Genomic DNA, 23,745 nt, shown 5'->3' with positions numbered 1-23,745 from the left:
GCTTATTAAGAAATAGAAAATAGCACAGAACTGAAGGTGTAGAGTGTTGTTTATTTCGTCACCTGGAAAGAAACTTATTTAGGTGAGGGTAGATTGGCTGGTTTTCCTCTTCACGGGACCGGCACCTCGAGGGTTAGTTTTTACAGGGGAGGAAAACTGAATGAAAATGCCCCTGAGATCGCGTTTCGTTACTTGTTTCTTTACTTGTTTCGGGCCTCCAGACCAAATAATGGTGCTTAGTGTTATACATGATTTTGAAAACTTGGTATAGACATTAATCTCTTTACGGGAAAAATAAGTCGGGAGCTATTTCTACTGAGGGAACTACCTCGGAGGGGTTTAAACGAATTCAGTGAAATACAGGTTAGACTTTTCAAAAGTACTTTTTAAAAACAATTTTTATTTATTTATGAGAGACACAGAGGGGCAGAGGGAGAAGCAGGCTCCATGGAGGGAGCCCCACGTGGGACTCGATCCCAGGTTTCCAGGATCACGGGACTCCATCCCAGGTTTCCGGGATCACCCCCTGGGCTGAAGGAGGCGCTAAACTGTTGAGCCACCCGGGCTGCCCTCAAAAGTACTTTTTAAGAGAACCTAGAATCTCTTGGTGATTGGAGAGCGATTATAATTACCATGGAAACAGGATAAACAACTCTGAAGTCAGTTGCCCCGAACTCTGAATTCTAGGTAAATAGAAAATTAAAACGACGAAATCACCATCGCTGCCTTTCTTCTTCATGCCTAAAAAAGGAGGAAATGGCAGTCCGTAAAACGGGTAAGCCTATGACCCTGTGTTGAAAGCTAGTTAGGGTTGGGGGTGAGGGTCAGTGGTCAACAGTTTTAGGCCACAGTGTCCCCCTGGTTATCCTGTGGGTGCTAAGGACTTAAGTCAGGTTGAATGAGGTGGGGAAAGAGAAGGGCGGGGCTGTGGGTGTAAGGCCATTGTTCCTGCCACAGAGGCTACCCTGTAGGGTATGACCTCAGATCTCCTGCCTCTGGAGGATGTGGGAAGTTCCAGAGTGGTGTACGGGGGGAAGAGCACTTAAACTCTACTTTTGTTAAAGATTTCAAATGCAGATTGTTCGACTGAGCTCGGTCGGCCCCTGACTCCCGGCGGCTGACCGCGACGGCTGCGGTGGGCGGGGCCTGGTGTTTCCAGGCAGAGAGCGGCGCCAGGGTGAGGGGCTCGGAGAAGGAGGAGGAGCAGGGGCCGGAGGAGGAGCCGTGTGCCCAGACACCGAACGCCATGGCCTACGCCTATCTCTTCAAGTACATCATCATCGGCGACACGGGTGTTGGTAAATCATGCTTATTGCTGCAGTTTACGGACAAGAGGTTTCAGCCAGTGCATGACCTGACTATCGGTGTAGAGTTTGGCGCTCGAATGATAACTATCGATGGGAAACGGATAAAACTTCAGATATGGGATACGGCAGGGCAAGAGTCCTTTCGTTCCATCACGAGGTCATATTACAGAGGCGCGGCAGGGGCGTTACTAGTGTATGATATCACAAGGAGAGATACATTCAACCACTTGACAACCTGGTTGGAAGATGCCCGCCATTATTCCAATTCCAACATGGTCATTATGCTTATTGGCAATAAAAGTGATTTAGAATCTAGAAGGGAAGTAAACAAAGAGGAAGGGGAAGCTTTTGCACGAGAACATGGACTTATCTTCATGGAAACTTCTGCTAAGACTGCCTCCAATGTAGAAGAGGCATTTATTAATACAGCAAAAGAAATCTATGAGAAAATCCAAGAAGGAGTCCTTGACATTAACAACGAGGCAAATGGTGTTAAAATTGGCCTTCAGCACGCTGCTGCTACTAATGCCATACATGTAGGCCATCACGGAGGACAGCAGGGCGGGGGAGGCTGCTGTTGAGTCCACCCTTTTTACTGTCTCGCTGCCCAAATTCGGCTTCTCACTTCCTCTCACTCTCCCTTGCTCAGCTGAGACCTGAAACTATTCGAAATGGCTTTATGTCACAAGGCTTTAATCCTTCGAATTGTTGTATAACTTTGAATAAATGGTTAATGTTCACTTAAAAAGATTTTGGAGATTGTATTCATATCTATTTGCATTTGTTTTCTAGGTCAATTGATGTGATTAAATATTGTCTCGCGCCTTACCTAGGAACTGAACTGTACTAAACACTACAAAGTCATCTTGAGTATTTTAAATCTGCTTGTATGGTTAAGTTTCCCAACATCTGTGGTGACCTAATGTTTAATATTCTAGAACTGTCCTCAAAGAGTTTGTCAATTTTCAAGGCTATAAGAAAACAGGAAGGCCTCTTTTAATTCTCTACTTATAATTTACTTTCCATATATACAGTTTAACCTGCTTGGGTGTAACCAAGCTTGAATTCTTTAAAGCAGTTGCATAAATTCTATACTGTTTAGAGCTTAAAGCTACAGAAACATTGTTAGGAATTGCTTGGACACTGAATTTTAAAATTTTTGACATTGTTAACAAGATGTTCATCTTCTCTTGTCACTAGTCCAAGAAAATATGCTTAATATACATTACTAAAGGCTATGTATGTGTTAACTTGTTTTAATGCCAAAAGTTTGCTTATGTGTCCACAATTTATTTTTTTTTTTAATTTATTTATGATAGTCACACAGAGAGAGAGAGAAGAGGCAGAGACATAGGCAGAGGGAGAAGCAGGCTCCATGCACCGGGAGCCTGACGTGGGATTCGATCCTGGGTCTCCAGGATCGTGACCTGAGCCAAAGGCAGGCGCCAAACCGCTGCGCCACCCAGGGATCCCTCCACAATTTCTTTAAGACCTCCTCAGAAAAAAAAAAAAAAAGACCTCTCAGAAAAGGATCTGTTTGCTTTAATGAATATTGTTGGGTAGAGACACAGTATAATGAGTGAAATGGGCAGAAGAACTCCCTACACCTAAGAGACTCCAAAAAGAATGAATGTCCATATTTAGATGGTACATTATGAGGACTTTAATCTTTCCTTAACACAATAATGTTTTCTTTGGCTTTTATTCACATGATTTCTAAGTATATTTTCCATGCAGGACAGTTCTTCAACCTTGGTGTACAGTAACTGTGTAAACTTTTTCTTTCAGTGGCAACCTATAATCTTTATTTTTTTTGGCAACCTATAATCTTTAAAATATGGTAAGTATCTTCTCTGTTTTGAAGGGGATATGACAATAAATCTACCAGATGGAAAATCTTGTCAAAAGTAGAAAAGCAAAAAAAAAAAAAAAAAAAAAGGGACGCCTGGGTGGCTCAGCAGTTGAGCGTCTGCCTTTGGCTTAAGGTGTGATCCTGGAGTCCCAGGATCGAGTCCCACGTCGGGCTCCCTGCATGGAGCCTGCTTCTCGCTCTGCCTGTGTCTCTGCCTCTCTCTCTGTGTCTCTTATGAATAAATAAATCTTTAAAAAAAAGTAGAAAAGCTTTAGTAATTTACTCAGTGTGATGGTTTTATCCTTTTTTTTTTCTCTCCCTTGGTCAATAATAAAATTGTTACAGCAGTGCAAAATAAAATCCTATGTATAAAAAAAAAATTCAAATGCAGAGAGGGGCCCCTGGGTGGCACAGTGGATTGAGCATCTGACTCTTGGTTTCATTTCAGGTCGTGATTTCAGGGTCTTGAGATGGAGTTCCTGTCAGCTCTGATCTCAGTGAGGAGACTGCTGAAGTTTCTCTCTCCCTCTCCCTCTGCCCCTCCCTGCTCACTCTCTCTAAAATAAATCCTTAAAAAGAAAGTTTTCAAATCCAAAGATATTGAACATAATTCTTTGAAGGGTTCTGAAGACATCAGATCTTAGATAAGACAGGCACAACATTAGGGGAACTCTGGAAGATTCCCCTTTATCTTCTGTGGCACCTAGGCAGTAGTTCACTCTGTAGGCAGTTTCTGCATTTCACAATCTGCAGATGGGGGAGAAAAACCCTGGAAAACTATTGTGTGCTAGTTATCAATTCCCGTGTGACAAATCACCTCAAAACAGTATAAAACAACAAATACTATCTCACACAATTTCTGAGGGTCAGGAATCTGGGAATGGCTTATCTGGGTGCTTCTGCCTCAGCATCTTTGCTGTCTGCTGGGGCTGTAGTCTCTGGACTTGCCTGGATATGGTGGATCCATTTTCAAGATCACTCACACAGTCGTTTGCAGGTTTCAGTTCCTTGGCATGGGGGCCACGGGGCTGCTCAGGGCAGGGCTTCCCTCCAAGTGTTCCAAGAGAAAGCCCAAGATGGAAGCCACAGTCTTCTATAGCATCATCTGGGAAGTGACATACCATCAGTTCAGCTGTGTCCTATTGGCCACATGAACCAACCCCAGTACGTTGTGGGAGGAAAATACAAGGGTGGGAATACGGGGGTGGGGGCAGGGATCTTTGGGGGGTCATCTTGGAGGCTGGCTATCACATATGGTTCTGAAATAAAAATTCTCATGCCTTTCTGAAAACTCAGTAGAAAGAAATAATGCATGTCAGGTCATTGCCCACCTTCCCCAAAAGATGTCACAAAATGTTCAGTTTACAGTTTTGTGGGCAGTTCTTAAAGTTTTGAGATGAATCATAACCTTTTATCAAGATTTTTATTAAAACTTGAAAGGGGGCAGCCCCGGTGGCTCAGCGGTTTAGTGCTGCCTTCAGCCCAGGGCGTGATCCTGGATCGAGTCCCACGTCGGGCTCCTTGCATGGAGCCTGCTTCTCCCTCTGCCTGTGTCTCTGTCTCTCTCTGCGCCTCTCATGAATAAATAAATAAAATTAAAAAAATAAATAAAATAAAACTTGAAAGGAATATTTCCCTTCACTACAATGTGAGTAGAAATTAATATATTTTTAGATCTGTCTTACAACATGTATTTTGTAATTGGAGTATATTTCAATCAAAGGCAGGTAGATTTCTAATTAACCTGGTAAAGGAAAGGTAGGTAATAATCCCTGCTGATAATTTCATATCATTCTACATTTATAATTTAGAGGGCAAAATGATGAGAGAAAAAAAATCCAAAAGATTCCAATGCCTCCAACTCTAAGGCAATGTTTCAGTTACAGGATCTAATTTGTAGTATGCCCACCCAAGAGGTCTAACCTTTGTTGCCTAGGATATTCATGTTTAAAGCCATATAAGTGATTAATACTTTAAAATGAGCCTTTCAAATCATTAGGGTAATAATCACTTCATAATCTCCCAAAACTCTCAAACACAATCCTTTCTGGCCTTCACAATTTAACCTGTCTACAGATCTCTTCCTCTACTTTATGAAGCCAATAATATTTTCTGAATTGGCATTTTTCCCAAAGTTTTTGTTACTAACACACTTTTGTTACTACCCAGAATTTGTTTTATATTGAGTTTAGTAAGTAGTGTCCTTCTCCTTGGGCCCTCTGAGTTCCCTGGCAAAGCACAGGCTAAAATCCAAAGAACTGCCTTACTTTTGCAACCATAATGCTGAAACGATTTCTCTCCTCTAATTCCTCTGTTAAAGAAAAAAATTGTGTGGTGGGGAGAGGCGGAGAGAATAAATCATATTACTGGATGAAAAGCAGGCACTCAGAGACAAAACGGCCCTGTGTGGAAAGGAGACCATCTTCCTGGGCCTCTCCAGACCCTGCCACCTCAAAAGTGCCCCCAGAAGTGGAGCTGACCCCCACGAAAATGGAAGCTATGACATATTCCAGGAAATGTGACACATGAGCCTTGCAGTTTGATTTTATACTGTTCACATCTCTTAATTATCTTGAAATGAGAAAGCTGTAATTAAAAACTTTCAAAACACCAGTGGCGCAATGTTTGTTGAACAGATTTCATATGGGACTAAGCCAAAAACAGAAAAGCCAGATTTCTTCTAACCAACCCCCTCAATCCCAATTCCTTTCACAGTGGTACACAGCAAAGAAGCTTGAGAAAGGCACACAGCTTTCCAGACCTTTTATTGAAAAATACAAATAGTTTTACAGCATGCTAGGCATTGTTAAACGTTCTGCTCTTCTGTTAAGCGTGTTTTAGAGATCATTCTATACTACTGCATTGTGGCATTACTATATTATTCTAACAACAGCATAATGCTCTGTAGCATGAATGTGCTGGGATTTACCCAATCATCTCTCTTTTTTTTTTAACATTTCATTTTATTTATTTATTTTTAAAGATTTTATTTATTTCTTCATGAGAGACACAGAGAGAGGCAGAGACATAGGCAGAGGGAGAAGCAGGGTCCATGCAGGGAGCCTGATGCGGGACTCGATCCCCGGACCCCAGATCACACCCTGAGCCAAAGGCAGACGCTAAACCACTGAGCCACCCAGGCAACCCTAACTAGTCATCTCTTGATGGCGGGCTGCCAATGCTGCTGCGAGCACCCTTTTGTGCACATCCTGTGCTGCGTGCCCAGGTCTGGAGAGGAGAGGCCCACAGGCTGATGTTCCTGTACACACTGGGCACGTCTTCCCTTTCTTCCATTTCAATGGAATTAAATGTTGCCACTCTGATGTTTTCTGAGCAGTATCTTTATCAGAACAGACAGTAAATCCAGAGATGGCATGTATACCATCACCCACACCTTATAAACCCTCACATCTGCATCCATTTCAGTGCCTGGCCATGACCGGTAATTGATAGATGTTGGAGAGAGAGGTAAGAGCTAACTGGATACAAGGAGTATGAAATGAAAGTATTCATAACCCCAAGTCCCTCAAGTTAGAAATCAGGTCTTAACTTGGTTAGTGAATCAGGATTTAATTTGATCCCAACTTCTAGATGTAAGGTCCATCTAGGAAAAGTTTTAGCAAATTTCTTAGTTTGGGCAGAGTTGTGAGATGAAGATTCTTACTTCACTACTGACATTTTTTTTTAGATTTTATTTATTTATTCATGAGAGACAGAGAGAGAGAGAGAGAGAGAGAAGCAGGCTCCATGCAGGGAGCCTGACGTGGGACTCAATCCCAGGACTCCAGGATCATGCCCTGGGCTGAAGGCAGGTGCTCAACCGCTAAGCCACCCAGGGATCCCCTAAGCCACCCAGGGATCCCCACTACTGACGTCTTCTAAAGGAACTGTATGAAATGAAGGGACAAAGAAAATGTATGATTCAAGACCAAACAGTTACAGGCATATTTGCATTCATCCAGAGTTTACAGCATTATATATATGCATTGTAATGTAAAAATATACCAAATATATCGTACCCTCTGCCCATTGTCTACAGATTACATCCTTGATGGGCAGCTGAGCAAGCAAAGAAGGATGGCTTCCTTTGGGCCTGGAGTGGAAGCACTTCCTCCAGGCAGCGGGGCAGGGGACAATTCTTCCCCCAAGGTCCAGAGGTGACATGGCCCAGCTAAGTAGCACTGGCTTTGAAAAGGAGCAGATATAGGGGATAGGGAGGCTGATCCCATGGACCACTGCATACGACTGGGTGGTGGTTTTGCAGTTTAGGAAACCGACAAAGAAGTGGATACAATAGAGCAACAGAAGTTACAAATGAGTTTGTCACTTTGTGGAAAGAAAATGATAACTTTGAAATTCCCTAAGAGTGGTGATATTTCATCCTTAAATCTCATAACAAAGGACCAGGCTTAGTTAACAGTATAACAAACACTCACATGTAAGGATAAATTGTTGGTGGATCCTTCAGTCAACAGATAATCATGGAGCACATGAGGGCTAGGCCCTGTGCTCGGTGTTCCAGATATAATGGAACAGAAAGAGCTGTGATTGCCACAGGAGCTAACTTTTCCCAGGAGTACCAGGAACAAGCCAGCAACCACACAGCTGTCCCTGGTGTCCCCATCTGTGATGCTGGCTCAGGCCCTCTGCCTGCTTTGGTCAGTCAAGTCCCTGTGTTCTCCACTACCCCCTGACCAGCCTTGGGCCCACCTCCTTGCCCTACTGCCCTGGGGCTACCAGAAATGGGGAGCAGTAGTTCTATACTAATTAGAAATGGCTGGGAAATGGCCTTTTAGGTGATTTGTTTTCTTGCCTTCTTCCAAAAAGGAAGGGTTTATATCACAACATTTATATCACAGCCCACTCCTTGGGCATCCTCAGAAACGAGACTCTCAGGAAGGGGTGTGGGGAAAGGGCTTGCGTGCCAGTGAGCAGAGAACTCGATGTGACCCTTCATGCAGGCCTGGCCAAACATGGACTTTACTGTGTAAAGCAGCTTTAAGTTCAGGACCGGAAAAGAATCTCACCTTCTGAATAGTAAAATAAACCCCCAAACCAAAAATCAAAACAAACAAACGAAGTAAAAAAACCCTTGGATGACAGCATGTGTTGGCACAGCAGTATCTAACATTTTTGGGGGGGCAGTTACAGATAACACAACACCAACCTTATGGATATTTTTTCCAACCATATGAATATTAAAAAAAAAAAATGTTCCCAAAGAGTCAAAGAAAGTCCAGGAAAAGACAACAAAAGTTCTTTTCTGTTTGGGCGGGGTACTCTGGTAAGTTTTTCCTGTTGCACAGAAAAGAACAGGTGAGATCGAAACTGTGCTGACCTTCACATAAGACACCTGATTTCTGTCAAAGGGCAACCTGAAACCAGAGAAAATATTTAATTTTCTTTCTTTGAAGGGAAAACCGTGGAACATCAGACAGTTATTTTAACAAACTTTTCTTATGGAAACGACCAAGTTGCTAAGAACTAGGCATTACTGGCATCGTTTGAGGGCTCACATGCTTTTTGATTGTGTTAGTTGATTTACTTAAGACTAGACCAGTGGCTTCAGGTATATTGGCCTAATAAACAAAGCTGACAGGGAGATTATGTTGAATCACTTCAGAGATGTGAGAACCATCAATTAGCACACAAAGCTCAGTGCCCTTTCTTTTCTTTTCTTTCTTTTTTTAAACATTTATTTTTATTTTTTTAAGATTTTATTTATTTGTTCATGAGAGACACAGAGAGAGAGAGAGAGAGAGAGAGAGAGAGAGAGAAGCAGAGACATAGGCAAAGGAAGAAGCAGGCTCCCTGTGGGGAGCCCAATGCAGGACTTGATCCCAGGACTCCGGGATCACGCCCTGAGCCAAAGGCAGATGCTCAACCACTGAGCCACCCAGGCGTCCAGTGCCCTTTCTTTCAAATAGTAAGGACACAGGGAAACTTCAGGTTAGACTAAACTGTGTGTTCATCATGGCCTTGTGTAAGAGAATAGGCATCAAAGTGCTGAGGTTATTCTGTCCTTACTTAACATCATATGTGGAAACTCCCTTCAGGACTTCTCTTTGGGTGCCTGGGCCCCAGGTTCCTCTGAATCTGGTTTTTGATGCTGGAGATGGAGGCTGTCTAGTTTCTGAATATCTTCTATAAGACCATTTCGAAGATCCTCATTGTTTCTCAGAAATTCTTTCACCACTTCCAGTTGATTTAAGATCTGCAAGAGGAAACCATACAGTGCATGGCTTAGATCACTTTATAGCAGGCTCATAATTCAGAGGAAAAACTTACTAGGTCCAAGACTGGCTTCTGCTCCTGTGTCTTCCAATAGCTGGCTCTGGGCCACACAATGGGGGGTTTGTTTGTCTCCTCAAATTTTTTTGCTTTTAAGGGCTAATATCCAAAGTATATAAAGAACCCGTACAACTGAATAGCCAAAAACTTCCTGAATAGGAACAAAGATGGACAAAGGACCTGAATAAACATTTTTCCAAAGAAGATGTATGATTGGCCAACAAGTACATGAAAAGGTACCTGACATCACTTGTCATTAGGGTAATGCAAATGAAAACCACAATGAGATCTCACTACATGCCTGCTAGAATGACTATCATCAAAAAGACAAGAGATAACGAATGTTGGAGAGGATATGGAGGAAAGGGAGCCCTTGTGAACTGTTGGTGGGAACATAAATTAGTGTAGCCAGTATGGAGAACAGTATGGAGGTTCCTCAAAAAATGAAAAATAGAATTACCCTATGATCCAGCAGCTCTACTTTTGGGAACACATCTGAAGGAAATGAAAACACCACATCGAAGAGATTATTTGCTCTCCTATGTTCATAAGAAGCATTATTTACAATAGTTAAGACATGGAAACAACCTAAGTGTTCATCGATAGAAGAATGGGTAAAGAAGATGTGGTATAAAAAAAAAAAAAAGAAGAAGATGATGTGGTACATGTATACAAAGAGAGATATTACTCAGACATCAAAAAGAAAGAAATCCCACCATTTGTGATAACATGTACGGACTTAGAGGACATTATGCTAAGTGAAAGAAGTCAGGGAAAGACAAATGCTATATGATCTCATTTATATGTGGAATCTTAAAAAAAAAAAGCCCCCCAAACAGACTCATAGAAAAAGAGATCAGATGTGTGGCTCCAAGAGGCAGAGGGTGGGAGGAGAGGGAATAGGAAGAAGATGATCAAAAGGTACAAAGTTTAGTTATAAGATAGGTAAGTACTAGGGATGGAATGTACAACACGGTGACTACAGCTCGCACTGCTGTGTGATACATAGGACAGTTAAGAGAGTAAATCCTAATATTCACCTCACCAGGAAAAGTTTATTTCGTTTGGTATCTAGATGAGCTGATGGATGTTCACTAAACTTACCATGGTGGTCATTTCATAATATAATATACAAGTCAAATCATCATGCTACATGTCACCATAAATTTATATAATACTGCATGTCAATTATATCTCAATAAAAATGGGGAAAACTTTAAAAGTTCTTTTTTGCTTTAAAATCTCCTACATTGAAAAAAATAATAATAATAAAATAAAATCTCCTACATTTGGGGATGCCTGGGTGGCTCAGTGGTTGAGTGCCTACCTTTGGCTCAGGGCATGATCCCGGAGTCCCAGGATTGAGTCCCACATCAGGTTCCCTGGGGGGCCTGCTTCTCCCTCTGCCTATGTCTCTGCCTCCCTCTCTCTGTCTCTCATGAGTAAATAAATAAAAATCTTAAAACAAACAAAAAAACCTCTCATATATGTAGGAAATAGCCATATATCTATCTCTATATGTGTATGTACACACACATACACATACATATATGTGCACGTTTGTATACATATATAAAAATAAGAGGCACCGGGTAGCTCATTCAGCTGGGTAGCTGACTCTTGATTTTGGTTCACATCATGATCTTTTTTTTTTTTAATTTAAAGGTTTTATTTACTTATTCATGAGAGACACAGAGAGAGAGGCAGAGACATAGGCAGAGGGAGAAGCAGGCTCCCCGCAGGGAGCCTGATGTGGGACTCGATCCTGGAACTCCGGGATCATGCCCTGAGCCGAAGGCAGACGCTCAAATGCTGAGCCCTGAGCCACCCAGGCGTCCCAGTTCATGTCATGATCTCTTACTTGTGCTCTTTCTCTAGCTCTCTCTCAAATAAATAAAATCTTTAAAGAAAATCAGTAATGATTTTAAAGAATGTGGAAATTCCTTACATGTTTTTCAGCCACTTACTACACTTGACATGTTTTAGCTGAATTGTTAAACCTGCTGGAGACAAACAGAGCACTATGGGTTGGCAGGTCCACATGAAGAGGTCTTGGGTGGTGACTGGCTGCTGCTGCAGATGGGCTCATGGTGGACATACTCCATACATGTCCCAAGGGGCCTGAGCAGCTGCTGCTCCCATTTGGCTCTGAAGCGGAATGCATTTTACAATCACAATTATACAAGCAGAGTGTATTTTAATGGGAACTCCTTTTTATAATGCTGTATATCACTGAGGCTTGTCAACTGAACAGAACAGAATGGAGATGATGAGCTCTCTCTGCTGTACGGTCCCTGGCCATCCCATGCTCCATGATATGTTGGTGCAAACTGTCACACTAAATTACCACCATTAACCATTTTTTTCTCAGCCTGGCTTTCCAACAGTAGCCATACTGTTTTAATGAACAGCAGAAACAGGTCTTGTGAAAACAGTCACTGTGGTCCTAATACAAGCACAGTATTTCTAAATTCCTAGATGCCTGGTTTTTCATATCTTAGTATCTCAAATGAGAAGGTACCTTACCGTTGATAGTGTCTTACAATAGATTGGCAGTGGTTTTTTTTTTGTTTGTTTCTTTCTTAGAAGTGACTGGATTAATGGCGTCTCACAGTCGATGGCATTCTAGATTCACTGAAATCTGGTTTGTCAAATCCTCTGACTTTGTGGAAACTAACCCTAAAGAACACGGATGACCATATATGGTACAGAACCTTCAAAAGACAGTAAGTTCACATATTGTGGAAAGCCAACCTTCAACCTCTTTGAGATAACATCACAATCTATCCTAACTTCCATTTTGATCAATCAAAATATCAAGAGACATGTCATGCTCTACTGAACAGAAAGCATGAAGAATGAGAATTTATCAAGTCTACCTAGAGATTTTGGGGACCCAGAGGACAAGCCAACTAACCCTAATTTCCTGTCTATAAAACAGAGATAATGAGGGCTCAAAATTTATAGCTGCTAGCTCCTCGGTGATATATGATCTGCAGGGCCACATGTGGAAAGGCCTAGAAACAGAGCCTTGAGACCCCCGGGGCCAGCCCTCACTCCCCAGCTGCATGGCCTGGTGTCTGTCAGTGCACGCTCCTGGTGGTTGCTGCCTCGCATGCAAAGCAGGGGACCTGGTCCCTGCCAGGTTCCCTGCCAGCTCCTAACTTACATAGACTCCTGGCTTGAGTGCACTGCTACTGATATATTTTGCTGTTTCTTACACTAACAGGAAAAAATAACTACAGCTCCCTGAGGAGAGAAGACAGAGCTACTGATGCCTCTGGGGCCTTAAGTCTGACCCCACCCCCACCCCATCCCTGGTTGTCTTCTCCTGTTCTAGGCTGTTTCTGACAAAAGCAGCAGAAACAAAACCCAGACTGGTTCTAATGATATTTTGAAATAAAGTATGACAAAACACACAGATTTAGAAAATAGAAGATTTAACCATCTTCTTCATCGCTGTCAATGCCTATGGTGTGCTTGGGGTGGGAGCATCCAAAAACCAGGGGTTCTCAGTCCCTCTGCTAAAAGAGCTCACTAAGTTGAATGAAGCATCTAGGTCAAGGTCAGAATGATTAACAGAGGCCTATGGAGCAGTGAGGAGCAGGGCTTAATGAATGAAACACACACTTTGTATTAAAGAAACACTTCGCCTGTGTTTAAAGAGGTTACCAAGTAAACTAATTTCCTTGGACAAGGTAGAATGGAGAGGTAAAATGATTTGTCCAAGATCTCCTGGTGATCTAGAACTCTAATCCAGTAAGTACTGGAATCTGTCTGAAGTTTACTAGAATATAATTCTACTACTGTTCCTCCCCCCCCACTTTTTTTATACCTTGCATCTAACAAAGAGGATTCATTTGTCCTGTATTCCCTAGCAGGACTTAAGACCATCATCAGTCGGCACTGTCCTAAGCTGGAAACCTTTAAACCCTCCCTTTCCACTTTCTTCCAGTCCCATGTCACACTCCAAATACTCTAAGCAGCCACTAAGAGCCATCAGCTCTGCCCCAGCAATGCCTCCAGATTCCAGCTCCTCCCCTGCACCTCCAGTTTCTATCTTTTTTCCACTCTCACATGGCTGTGACAGCCTCCCGCTTGTCTCCAACCCCCAATGACCATGAGTTAGCTTTCTAAAAGCCACATTAGATCTATTCAGTTTACTCTTTCTTGCTTAAAAATACTTGTGGGGGTGGGGGGTGCCTGGGTGGCTCAGTCAGCTAAGCATCTGCTTTCAGCTCAGGTCATGATCACAGGGTCCTGGGATCGAGCCCCACATTGGACTCCCTGCTCAGCGGGGGTTCTGCTTCTCCCTCTCCCTCTGCCTTTGCCCCCCTACTCATGCTTGCTCTCTTTCTCTCTCAAATAAATAAAATCTTTAAAGAAAACAACCAACCAACAAACAAAGAAAGCATCTGTTTGCTCCCCACTGCTTTTTAGGAACAAGGCCCAAGTCCCTTGCAACAGCACAGCAAACCTTCTAAAATATGGCTTCAAGCTAACCTGCCTTCCCATCTGACCATCACTCCTACACTTGCCTTCTCATTGCTCAGGTCCAAGCTATTCTTTTATACGTCTGCAACTGCTGCTCCTTCGGCCCAGGATGCCCTCTGCTCTTGCTAGTTTGCCAAACTCTTGGGTGATTCCGCTAGTCCTGGTTCAATGGCACCTTCTCAGCAAAGTTTTTTTTTTTTTTTTGTAATCCCCCCTGACCTGCAGAGAAGCCCCAGAGCCTTTTGTTCAGAATCTTGTTGTAGCCCTCACCATGTTGTCCCATTCTGTGCATACTTTGGGAACTCAAATGTTCGCTGACTGAGGAAAAATATTTGTGTAAAGGTAATACTAGTCTGGGTCAAAAGAAAACTTTCTGGCAATGGGTTGATTTCTCAATCAGAAACATAGCTGGCAGTATGTTAAAATGAGCGACTCTTCCTCCCTGGCGCCTTTCTTTGATTTGTTTACTCACACAGAGTATAGGATGCTTTTTTTTTTTTTTTTTTTACCTCTTCAGGCAACACATCTTGTTCTTGTGCTTGAAGATAGATCTCTTGAAGTTTTTCCTTTAGTAATTCCATTTCTATTTCATTGACTTGGCTCTCACTCAGGTAAACTCCTGTTTCATATTCACAGCCATCTCGCTGATCTTCTGCAGGGATGTGAACAGCCCAGTCAGATGTCAACAGCTGTTGGATTACCGAACAAATATATGAATGATGGAATGGGAAAGATGTTTCACTGGATTGCTCAAAGAACTTAAAACTAAACATCTTTGACTGGATCCACTTTAGCAATATCCTGTGACCAGAGAAAAGCTTCTCAGCATTGGAACAATTCTGGATTTCATATCAACATTTCTTTTCCCTGCTTACATTCTAAAATTTCATTTAAATCTAACAAACTTCAAATTCTAAATGAGTGAATGCAGTTGCCTTTCCCACTTTTGTTCTTTATACCAGAACCGTTAAACCTGATTTTTACCTGTTCTATTCTAGTGTATGCTGCCACAATCTCTGGGATATTCTTGAATTCATTCAGGAAATTTTGGATCTTCATCTGAAAATCTCGAAGCCACAGAGAAGACACTTTCATCTCTGAAGAATGCATGATCTCGTTACGACACTTAATCACCTACAGAAAGGCAAAAAAAGGTTTCAAAGTCAAACAATGGGGTAAATGGAGATTTTGTAGTTCCAATGGAAAATTCCAGAAAGGCTTTGTTAACTACAAAACCCACAAGTGTGGCCTGTAGTTGCTATCAGGGTTTGAGGGGATGTTTGACCACCTGCTACTTGGCAGTCATTGGAGTGAGAAACACAAACAAGCCTACAACTCTTGCTAACTCTTGAAATCTTGTTACTGGCTGGTTCTCTCTTACACAAGTCCCCAAATCTCTTAACTTAAAACTACCGGCCAAAGAGCAAGAGCAAGTTTTCTGGCTCTGGGTACACCCAAAGGCTGAAGCAGACAATGTGAAAATCTTTTGAATATTGTTGGAGCTCCAGGAAGCTGGGCCAAGGGAGTATTTTGATGTGGAAACTCTGATGAAAAGAAAATCAGGGACGCGTGGGTGGCTCAGCAGTTGAGCATCTGCCTTTGGCTCAGGGCACAATCCCAGAGTCCTGGGATCGAGTCCCACATTGGGCTCCCTGCATGGAGCCTGCTTCTCCCTCTGCCTATGTCTCTGCCTCTCTCTCTCTCTCTCTCTCTGTCTCTCATGAATAAATAAATAAAATCTTAAAAAAAAAAAAGAAAATAAACTTCTGCCTATATTTTGGCAAACAATTCTGTCTTATCTCACACACACACATACACACACACACACATTTTTAAGTAGGCTCCACACCTAGTGTGGAGCCCATCACACAGCTTGAACTCACGACTCCAAGGTCAAGACCTGAGCTGAGATCAAGAGTCAGATGCTTAACTGACTGAGCTACCCAGGTGTCCCATGTCTCATCATATATTAATATGTAATTCACATAAAGTCTTCTACATTTTTAGTTAAGAGACACAAAGGGGTCAGGTCTATACTGGGACAGTTTTTGCCTCTGCTGATATCACTCAAGATTCTCAGTCCTTTCAGCTGCTGGCATGCCAGTGAAATATACATGTGTTTCTCTGCATATTATATATCATCCAGGTATGCTACATACTCTTTTTGAAGAACCTCAGAGTAATAAATGTGCAAGAGTTGCTCTCTGGTGAAATAAAGTCTAAAGCCTCCAGAGAAAATATGACAAGCATCGTGATCTATTCTGACACTGTCGGTCCATTAGTGTTTTTATTTCCTTCAGCTCCGTGGACCTTGCTCTTGCAACTGTCTAGCTGAAGACATTCAGAAGGACAGGATTCAAATGCTGGCATACGACAGAGTGACACACTGCTTTCCTATTTTTTTTAATGGGGAAGATTACATTATGTTTATGGCAAACCAGAAAAGAGAAATTTGTGGTTTATCTATTTTGGCAGCGAACAGTATAAAATCAAGGTGTTGGGAAACTTCAGTGAGGGAGAATTAAGGGGTCCTATATTCACACACAGCTTCTCCGATGTACAGAAGGGGCACGCGCCGCGATCCCCACTAGGCCTCCCGCTGCTGGTCTCATCTTCACAGTCCCCCTGACCTGCCTAACTCTCACTGTATGGTTTTAAATCCAACGGCTCTTACCTCTGTGACTTTCTTTCGATCAACTGTGAAGTGATCGCAGGAGTTGATGAGACTTAAAAGAGCAACGGCATCACATTCCTCAGGGCCTGTTTTGTCCGTCAGTCCTCGGGGCATGAAGGCCTACAGCAGGGGAGGCACAACGGATGTGGATACCGGAGGCTCCTCCAACCCCAGGAGCTAGTGGGGCAGGTGTGATCTGCCTGTTTCCTGAATGATGACCGAAATTCTCTTACTGAGTTTTCGAGGTTGAGCCTCGTGAGTCAAAAACACAAGTCAGGAACCAGTGTCAGAGCTAAGCCTTGGCCAAGGGCAGTAACCGAAGGGCTGCTCTGCCTGTCCCTCTGCTATCAGAAATACTTAAACACTCGACAGAACTGGTTTCCCATCCTTTCCCAATGGGGTATAAGCAGGCAGCAAGGGTAGGAAGCACCAAAGTTTCAGTGGCTGAGCTGTTGAGAAGGTTCTTTAAAATTTAAAAATAGTTACTCCCAAGTGGGAACTGTAAAGATGACTTAAGCAAGGGGTGCCTGGGTGACTCAGTTAGTGAAGCGTCTTCCTTTGGCTCAGGTCATGACCAGGGTCCTGGGATCAGGCCCTACACAGGGCTCCCTGCTCAGTGAGGAATCTGCTTCTCCCTCTCCCTCTGCCCCTCCCCCTGCTTGTGCACGCGCTCTTGCTCTCAAATAAATAAAATCTTAAAAAAAATAAAGATGACTTGAGCAAGTTCAGTATGATGGTAGCACAAAGTTAAGAGCCTGGGCACTGCAGTGTGACACAGCTGGGTTCACATCCCAGCTCTGCCACTTGCCAACTGTGTAGCCCTTACTCTCAAGATTTCTCATCAGTAAGTAGGGGATAAGTGTTGTCATCAGCCTCGAAGGATGTTGTGAGAATTAAATGAGTTAATGCAGGTGAACCACTTGCATGGTGTCTGGCACACGCTAAACCAATAGGCCATAAATGTTGGCATAGATTATGTTGATGGTACTAGGCAAGCATGACCTATTTAGGAGTTACAGATGGAATCTTAGGGTTTGAGATACTCGATACATCAGAAGGGCCTTGTTCTAGCATAAGCTTGCCTTTTGTAGGATTTTAAGGCATGGACACCCAAAATGGTATCACCACAAGGCTTGGGAATGTTTCTTTCCTGAAATAGTCTCAAATTTAAACCTGAATGCAACAACTTTACCAAGCTCAGAAGCTCCACCAGTGACTAGAAAAGATGACATATGAAAGACAGCTTGCAGTAAGAACTCCAAATAAAAGGAACTGTTCCCTTGAAAAGAAACACATCTCAGGAGGCAAGCAAATGCAGTGCTTCCTACAGTGCTGCTCATGATGAGATTCCAAAAAGGGCTTGTGATCAGGGCCCACATACCCCAAGGAGAGTCCCAGCTACGTTCCTGACAGTGGTAGAATCCTTGCTGGAGCCTCACATACTTAAGAAGAACTTTGTAGGGGTGCTTGGGTGGCTCGGTCAGTTGGGTGTCCACCTTCAGCTTAGGTCATGATCCTGGGGTCCTGGGATAGAGCCCCAAGTCAGGCTTCCCATTCATGGGGAATCTGCTTCTCCCTCTTCCTCTGCCCTTTCCCATTGCATGTGCTCTCTCTCAAATAAATAAAATCATTAAAAAAAAAGAACTTTGCATGCACTGAATGGCCCATATCGAAAGGTACAGTAAGTAGTGAGTACCATTACTCTTTCCATGTCTTTTTTTTTTTTTTTTTACTCTTTCCATGTCTTAACAGCCACTGACATACTGAGCCTCTGAAAGTCTACGATGGATGCTCCGATGTTTTTTGTTTTTTAAAGATTTTTATTTATTTATTTAGAGCACCCCAACAGGGGGAGGGGCAGAGGGAGAGGGTGAATGAGAATCCCAAGCAGACTCAGCATTGAACACAGAGCCCAACATGGGGTTTGATCCCATGACCCTGAGATCATGACCTGAGCCAAAATCAAGAGTTACAGGCCCAACCGACTGAGCCATCCAGACGCCCATGGATGCTGCGATGTTAACACAGCAGTTAACTCATGTATTACAACCAAACTAGTGCAATGAAACTGCAGGAAGAAAAATTACTTCAGCTCCTCTTGGGAGGATGATCCCAAAGTTATAGGGGTCTTAGGTGCCTCAAATCCGGGCATAGTTTTTCTTTTCCATTACAAGGTGCATTTTCTCACCAATATGGGTTTGTCTTTTCCACATTCTTGATTTAGTCTAGTAATGATTTCCCTTTCTTCTGAACTAGAAGATGACAAGGGAGGCTCTGCTGCCTCCTTGCCACTGAAAGGAGTTTCTTAAAATGGTGCCAAGTGCCACTGTGTTCTAGACATCAAATGCACGGCAGTGGGAAACATGTGTTACTGCCTCCCATGACCCTCTCCTGCCTCTTCAGTGAGTAGATGTTTTGTTTTCCAAAAACAAACAGAGGCCAGATCTGGCTCTGGAAAGGAGTTTAGAGTTTCTTCTAAAGACTTCTTCAGGAAGCCTCCCAAGGGTTAGAAATTAGAAAACGATCTAATTTCCCCTCAAAGACTACATATCCTGCCATGTGGAGAACCAACCAGGGGGTGACCAGATGCCACCAGAGCAGCAGAGGTGGCTGGGTGAGAGGCTGAGGCCAGAAGCCAGGCAGGAGGTGGAGAGAAGGAATCCAAAAGTAATTTGCAGCTGTAAACAAGGGGGCAGTAAGTGGGAGAGATGAAGCGAGGGTGGTTGTAGGTAGCTGCTGCTGGGGCGTGGCCACACTGCAATGGGTTGGGCAGTCCAGGTGGCAAGTCCTGCTTGAGAATCCAAAGTGCCCAGGGGGTAATAAGGAGAGGGGTTGAGCATGCTAGATAGGGGCACCTGGAACTCAGAAGAGAGGGCAGGGCTGGGGGCACGAATTAGGGATACATAGCATGAGTGTAGTATTTGGTGGTGAACTCCATGGGCCAGGGCAGTACTGCCAGAGGAAAAGACGGGGACAGAAGAGGCCTGAGAAAGGCTGGCTGAGGACCGGAAAGAGGCTTTGGAGGAGGAGCGAGGGAGACAAGAGACCCATGGGGGACAATGATGACATAAAGCCTCAAGTGTTTCAAGAAGAGGGGCCAGTCATGCAAAATGCCTCTGAGGAAAGAGAGATGGGGCTGGAGAACTGAAGGGTCACATGTGCCCGACAAGACCGATGCAGGGGGCTGGCAGGGGCAGAAGCCACACTGTAAAGGGTTGAAGAGTTACGGGCAGCTGGGGAAGAGAGAGCAAGCATAAAACCCTTCCTGAGAAGCTCCACAGGGTATGCATATGGGAGGCAGATACAGAAATGGGGACAGAGCTAGAGGGAATGGCTCAAGGGAAGCTTTTCTTTCTTTTTAAATTTTATTTTCCAAATATATATTCAAGCAGTTTTATTTTTTATTTATTTATTTTTGTTAAGCAGTTTTATTTTTTAAAACGGCTTTACTGAGGTACAATCCACATACCAAACAATTCACTCTTTGAAGCGTATGGTTCTCTGTGACAACATGAATGGATCTTGAGGGCATTGTGCTAAGTAAGTCAGAGAAAGACAAATATTGTGTGATCTCACTTCTATGTGGAATCTAAAAAAACCAAACCAAACCCAAGCTCGTAGATATGGAGAACAGGCTGTCAGAGGTGAGGAGGTGAAGGGGGTCAAAAGGTACCAACTTTCAATTATAAAATACGTAAGTCATGGGGATCTAATGTCCAGCATGGTGACTATAGTTAATAATACATACTGCATATTTTAAAGTTGCTGAAACAGATCTTTAAAGTTCTCATCACAAGAAAAAAAAAACTTTTTCTAACTATGTATGCTGATGTGGCAATCATTTTTTTTTTGCAATCATTTCTTAATATTTACTCCTATCACGCCATTAAAGTATACATCTAAAACTGATACAATGTTATATGTCAGTTATACCTCAACTTAAAAAAATGTAGTTTCAGTGGTTTTGAGTATATTCACAGGATTGTGTCACCATCACCAGTTGATTTTAGAACACGTTCAGCACCCTAAAAAGAAGCCCTATACATCTGTTAGTTATAATCTCCCTCTTACCCCCTGGCCTTGGCAACCACTCGTCTTTTTGTCTCTGTGTTTCTGCCCATTCTGGACATTTCATATAAATGGAATCATACAATATATGATTGGCATCTTTCACTTAGTATAATGTTTTCAAGGTTCATCCAATGTCCTAGCATGTATTAGTACTTCATTCTTTTTTTTTCAAGATTTATTTTTATTTATTTGAGAGAGAGAGAGAGAGAGAGAGAGAGAGAGGAGGGGAGAAGCAGGAGGAGAAAGAATCCCAAGCAGACTCCACACTGAGAGTGGAGCCTGATACTGGGCTCAATTCCACGACCCTAAGATCATGACCTGAGCCAGAATTAAGAGTCAAATGCCCAACCGACTGAGCCACCCAGGTGCTCCCACTTCACTCCTTTTTATAGCTAAATAACATCTCATTGTATGGACAGGGCACATTTTGCTCATCCATTCATTGGCTGATGGACATTTGTGTTGTTTCCACTTTTTGGCTGTCATGAATTGTGCTGCTATGAACACTCATGCACAGGGTCTTGTGTGGATGTGTATTTCCACTTCATCAAATACAAACCTAGAAGTGGAATTGCTAGGTCATATAGTAACCCTATGTTTAATATTGTCTTTTTAAAAATTATTTATCTATTAAAAAATTTATTTATTTATTCATGAGAGACACAGAAAGAGAGGCAGAGACATAGGCAGAGGGAGAAGCAGGCTCCCTCCAGAGGAGCCCCATGTAGGACTTGATCCCAGGACCCTGGGATCACGACCTGAGCCAAAGGCAGATGCTCAACCATTGAGCCACCCAGGTGCCCAATAATCTTGTCTTTAAAAAATAAAAAAAAAAAAAAATTTTTTTTTAAATAAACCAAGACAGTATTAAAGCTATCTGTATGGTGGTGGGAATAAGCTTGGGCGGGGAGAGAGTGGATCCCTGAGGCCTGAAAGTCCATGGGCAGGTGGGAAGGGCTATGATCCAACATACTAGTGGAGGGCCAAGGTGGTAAGAAGATAAATGTCCTTCCTTCTTTGTAGCAGAAGATGGTGCACATGGGGTGGGGGTAGGTTTGTAGGTCTGGTAAAAAGATAAAGCAGGTATCTATGGGCATGTATCAACTCCAGGAAAAATGCACAAAGTCAGTAGCTGGGAGCAAAGGTGGCGGAATGGGAGCGTGGCATGGGAAAGGCAGCAACAATTGTCCCCAGGAACAGGAGCCCTATACAGAGACGTGGCCAGACCACTGGGGCTCATGATTAAGAACTAAAAGTGAAACCAGTCAGCTCCCTTGTGAGATTATTCCCCTGAGCATGATCAGATGATGGTGTCATCAGGGCTGCAGTTGGGCCATGCAAGTTCAGAGAAAGGAGGGAAAAAAGGAGGATGTGGTTGGAGAATAAACACTTGGGTTGGACTAGAAGGTCTTTTGGTGACAGCAACAAAAAGGTGCATGAACAGGTGACATGGGCTTCAAGAGAATTCCAAGGGTATGAAAGCAGCAACAACGACCACACAGGTGAGGGATAGTCACAGTAAAGGGCAGAATTTTAAGTTTCTTTCTTTTCTAGGTAAAAGTAAAAGTTGGGAATTCTATAGTGGCAACAACAACCAAAAAAAAAAAAAAAAGAAGAAAGAAAAAGAAAGAAAGAAAGAAAGAAAGAAAGAAAGAAAGAAAGAAAGAAAGAAGAAAGAAAAGGGGAAAGAAGGTGTAGATATGGTGGGTTTACGGATCCATGATAGCCACAAGTCTGTGGCCACTGATCAAGTCCAACTTCCTCATTTTTGAGGTTAGGGAACACAACAGCAGTTAAGCTAGGACTCTGATCCCTGCTTTCCAGGCACCAAGCCTGTGCCTGTTGCTAATTAGTGTGTAGACTGACTATAAAAGTTAATTTGGGTTAGAAGGTGACTTTGCCCAGCCCCACCTGCTACTGGGCTTCTGGAAAACAAAAACAAACAAAAAAAACTCCCCAATTGGGGAAGTCACAGCTAGGCAAGTCACAGTGCCAAGATCTAACAGTCTATCTGGCTGCCCTCTCCACCTGACCTCCCCAAAGTTTTATGCCTTACCTGGGCACTTGAAGTCCTTTCTGTTTTAGCTCTAACTTCCCTTGGCTTCCTCTGCTATCCTGATGGCACTCTACAGTCAAAATGAGCTACTCAGGGAGCCTACACTCAAAAACGTTTGCCTTACGTGTTTCTCCCTCTGGGCCTGTGCCCATGATGCTCGCTCTACATCTTGGGTCAGTGTCTCTTGTTGAAATCTTTCCAATATATTTCCAAGCAGGGGTAGCAAACTTAAATGCCTTGTTAGTAGTAGCAAGCTTCTACATCGCTAAGCTAGAATGGATGCAGTACAACAGCTCTGAACCCCCTGGACACTAGATCGTAGATCAAACACTCATTCCTCTCCATCTCTGCGTCTGTTTATGAGGCTCTAGGATCCAGGTGACCAGCTACCTGGTGAGTCAGCCACCCTCCGGAGCAGGTGCTTACCTTGGCCACCTCCCAGGCATCAACTGGCCAGCGGCGCGGCTGGCAGTTCCCCCAGTGGACGTCTCCATTCCTGTTGGTGTGGTGTTTCAAAATCTCCCGTTTCCACTCCGCGCATACCTGACACTGAGGCTGAAACTACAGGGGGCGGCGGTGAGAAGGGGCCCGGCAGGGAGGGGTGGCATCTTGGGCAAGTGAGCCCGAGGTTTTGCGGTCAGCGCCGCCCCGGGGAGGGCTCGGGAACCAGGACGGGGGCTGGGAGTAAAGCCAGGGGCTCACCTGGCGGGCCCGCGGGCTACACCGTGAGCCGCTGCGGCAGGCGGCGCGGGGGCCCAGGCTGGGGGTGGCGGCGAGCAGACCGCGATGGAAGGCGAGTACCTCGCGGGCGACGAAGCCCTGCAGGCAGCCGCGCAGCAGCAGCAGGCAGTGGCCCGCCTTCACCCAGTTCTTGTATTCGGTGCAGTTGAGGCGCGCGGCCAGCTCAGACAGCACCATGTCCCCCTCGGGCCCCGCGCCAGGGGCGAAGAGCTGGGGGCGAGGGTCGAGAGGCGGGGCCGACGGCACTGCGCAGGCGCGG

General features: G+C 43.8%; 1 protein-coding gene and 1 pseudogene across 6 annotated transcripts; one reads left to right on the top strand and one right to left on the bottom strand.

Annotated features, from left to right (window-relative positions):
* The first annotated feature begins 540 nt into the window (after positions 1 to 540).
* LOC144308147 (ras-related protein Rab-2A pseudogene) lies at positions 541 to 2,055 on the top strand (annotated as a pseudogene). Its single transcript, XR_013374766.1, has 2 exons — positions 541 to 775; positions 1,065 to 2,055. The product of XR_013374766.1 is annotated as a ras-related protein Rab-2A pseudogene (transcript).
* CXHXorf38 (chromosome X CXorf38 homolog) lies at positions 1,668 to 23,743 on the bottom strand. Of its 5 annotated transcripts, none has more exons than XM_077888379.1 (7): positions 23,448 to 23,743; positions 23,172 to 23,306; positions 16,619 to 16,738; positions 14,929 to 15,078; positions 14,454 to 14,633; positions 9,187 to 9,373; positions 1,668 to 4,264 (listed from the first exon to the last, which is right to left on the bottom strand). In XM_077888379.1, exons 1-6 carry the CDS (start codon positions 23,661 to 23,663, stop codon positions 9,212 to 9,214), a joined length of 963 nt encoding a protein of 320 aa, XP_077744505.1. In that variant the 5' UTR covers positions 23,664 to 23,743; the 3' UTR covers positions 1,668 to 4,264; positions 9,187 to 9,211. The 5 variants fall into 5 exon arrangements, with proteins under 5 accessions (XP_077744505.1, XP_077744504.1, XP_077744503.1 ...); XM_077888378.1 differs by lacking the exon at positions 1,668 to 4,264 and adding an exon at positions 5,908 to 8,534; XM_077888377.1 differs by lacking the exon at positions 1,668 to 4,264 and having other exon boundaries at positions 8,824 to 9,373; positions 23,448 to 23,742.
* Positions 23,744 to 23,745: the final 2 nt, after the last annotated feature.

This window comes from Canis aureus, chromosome X (genome assembly GCF_053574225.1).
Source record: "Canis aureus isolate CA01 chromosome X, VMU_Caureus_v.1.0, whole genome shotgun sequence".
NCBI lineage: Eukaryota > Metazoa > Chordata > Mammalia > Carnivora > Canidae > Canis > Canis aureus.
The sequence above is the reverse complement of the archived record's forward strand: the minus strand, read 5'-3'. Positions and strand labels throughout refer to the sequence as shown.